This window comes from Anneissia japonica, unplaced genomic scaffold (genome assembly GCF_011630105.1).
Source record: "Anneissia japonica isolate Jap-2015-1 unplaced genomic scaffold, ASM1163010v1 scaffold287960_len3192837_cov198, whole genome shotgun sequence".
Classification (NCBI taxonomy): Eukaryota; Metazoa; Echinodermata; class Crinoidea; order Comatulida; family Comatulidae; genus Anneissia; species Anneissia japonica.
The window spans coordinates 2,729,666-2,732,656 of record NW_022712725.1 but is presented as its reverse complement, the minus strand read 5'-3'; the positions used below and the strand labels follow the sequence as shown (position 1 = coordinate 2,732,656).

General features: G+C 40.1%; 1 protein-coding gene across 1 annotated transcript; it reads left to right on the top strand.

The window, feature by feature from the left end:
• The first annotated feature begins 793 nt into the window (after positions 1-793).
• LOC117108099 (atrial natriuretic peptide receptor 3-like) lies at positions 794-2,788 on the top strand. The gene has a single exon (XM_033249993.1). The coding sequence runs from the start codon at positions 1,524-1,526 to the stop codon at positions 2,277-2,279; it is 756 nt and encodes a 251-aa protein (XP_033105884.1). The 5' UTR covers positions 794-1,523; the 3' UTR covers positions 2,280-2,788.
• The last annotated feature ends 203 nt before the right edge of the window (positions 2,789-2,991 follow it).

Below are 2,991 nucleotides of genomic sequence, written 5' to 3'. Positions count from 1 at the left end.
TATATATACAGGCTTAAAAGATACACTGTTAAATTCAAATTAAAAGATACACTGTTAAATTCAAATGACTGAAAAGGTTGAAGGATTTCAGTAGCATATTCTATTTTTGTTCACTATTTTGTTCAGTTCAGTCACGTTCTACCTATACATCAAATCACTTATTTTACTAGAGAATTACGTGCCCTCCATCTTATATCTTATAAAGATATTGTAACGCGACACAATAGTTTAATACTATATGTCGTGCAAGACTAGCGTGTAACGAATATAGCTGTTAATTGACCCCCACCTGGTCGCACATTTTTATCGCAATTCTCAATCTTCAATAAAATACGTAGTTAATTGCACACGAAATTGCATCGTTTAGGTCGCCAAATATAAGGGTACCACTAAGTTAGTGAGGTATAGAATTATTTGACCAAACGACCTACCGGGCAGTGTAGTTCATACATCATAGTACTGCTACCATTGTACGATGATAGTCCTACATATTGAACGTCGGGTCATGTCGACAATCAGTGAGGCTGTTACCCCCTTCCTGGTGTAGATTAGATTGGGTCGGTTAGAGCAACATCGAAATTGAAACTCCAGAATCATACTAATATTGAAGGTTGGCTGGACATATTTGACCTCAAATTTCGTGATTATTATCATTATACAAGAGTACTGTATATGCCTACTAGCAGCGGAAGTGTAAAGCGACAGACTACAGTATGGGCTGTACTCAAATACCTTTGCTAAACAGTAGTCGCGGTCACCTAAGACTAAGGCGCGACGCAATTACAATTAGTTTACATTGCAATAAATTAATTTTAGCCAGCGCTCCGCAGCCCAGCACTTTTCATTTACGTTGCTCTAGGGAAATTAATTTCAGTATCTACTCGAGAGATGTGATTTTCTGTACCATTATGTAGACCTTGTTTCAAGAATAATAGCCCCACTCGTTTCGAATGCAACACATAACTGCGTCAGCCTACCAATGAAAGTTCGAGATTTTCATTAAACTGAAAGTCTATGCATCGGTTTCGACTGATAATAATCGCTCATTATTCGGACAGAATTGTGTTTTCTCTTCATATAAATCCATATAATAAAAGATTCATTCTCACATTAGTATTGAATCAAGTAGACAGGACATACGGTAATCATATTGATGACTGAATGATTGCTTGATTTATTGATTGCTCGATAGATTGACTTCTCCACTGTAACAAAGTTCACGACTGTGTTTACGGCTTACCACAGTGGACCATTCGTGGTTACTCACTTGTATTAAATTTAGATCTATTTTTCATTTTCTATATTGACATCCACCAACCATAGATAAAACCATTTACTTTGCGAATGATCGCGCGATATGTTGAGGCAAGTGCAATTAGTAATGTACCCGTGGTCTCCGTGCATACGTCGATTTGGGCCTCGTTTTACGTTTGTTAGTCAAGTGTTTATATGATTCGCCGTTCTCGATTCACGAGTTAGTTGGAAGTCGCTCTTGTATCTATCTATCGTGAGTAAACGGAACAATGTTGTGCCTAGGTTTATTGTTGACTCTCTTAGCCGTGACGGAAGCGCAGAAGGCACAGTGTATATTACCCGGGAATAACGAAAATGAACTTAGACTGCTGTTCATGACAACTTACAACGACGTGTACCCTTACAAGACACCTTTCAAGGCAAGTCTCATACGGCCTAGCGCAGATATAGCGTGGGAACTAGTGGACAGGCGTGGTTTGCTATCAGGTTTGTCGAGGAACATAACATGGAAAGACACACAGTGTCATCACGTCCAGCCGATGATAGACACTGTGGAATTTCATGAACAGGGGGGTAACGCTATGTTTGGACCCTGTTGTGAGTATAGTGCCGCACCTGCCATTCGACTTGCTGGTCGTTGGGACATACCGGTGATCACCGTTGGAGCTCTAGCACCGGATTTCGATGACAAACAAACGGAATATAAAATGTTAACCCGTGTAGAGTCACCTTACACGAGGATGGGGGAATCACTGAACGCGTTTTTTAAACTATACGACTGGAAACATATCGGGTTGATCATTGCCAACGACGAGAAAACTAATAACCCTGATATAATATCTCGTAACTTTTACTTTGCGTGTGGCGGTGTCCAGAAAGGGCTCAACAAAACTGGTAAAAACTATGAGTGGATTTTTAAATTGATCGATAATCAAGACGACGTTTATAAAGATGCATACGCACGAGAGGTGTTAAGCTATATATCTACCAGATCTAGGGGTAAGCATTATTTGAGGATTTATTAAAGATGCATAAATAACTAATAGGCCCAGTAAAAGTTCTCAATGTCATCTAATAAGTTCTTTATCTGAAGCAATATGCCTACCAAAAAGTTATGCCACAGATAGTCGATATATGGAGGGATTTGAAAACTGTAAAGATTACTGTACTGTTTATCTGAATTACCGATAGGTAGGCCTATGTGACGATAGATAGGTGCGAACGAGGCCCGTGAACACGCACGTACACGTAGGTTAAATGCGTTGCACGCAATATACTGTAATGATATCAATTAAGGCCTACTCGTAGCATAAATGTGCACGCCAATTTAAACGCATTCAGGACCAAAAGTGTCCCCTTCATACGGGTATCTCTCCGGGGTTGATCGAAGAGTTACCCTATAATTTATTTTCACATCCGCCGAAAAGATGTGACCTTTAGTATTGTCTCCTTAAAAGGGGTGGTCCTCAGGAGAGGTTCAAGGGACAGATCCGATTATGTGATTTTCTAGCACTTTAGTACATCTGTTGTGCGCCGCCGACTGATAGGCTATGGTATGCCATGGGTATGCATACGCCAAACACAGTCCTACGGTTGCTAGATGATTGCAACGCTACATAACAGATCACTTGCCGTATTTGTCATAAATAGGAAGGTTTTGGTCTCCGCTCTGTAGGCCATTCTCTCTTTTACAGACTCGTCTATAGCTTATAATCGGCCTATGTTCAGTATTTTTTA

Excerpts from the sequence above, each read along its gene's own strand:
- LOC117108099 (XM_033249993.1), top strand. The coding sequence starts at position 1,524 with ATGTTGTGCCTAGGTTTATTGTTGACTCTCTTAGCCGTGACGGAAGCG.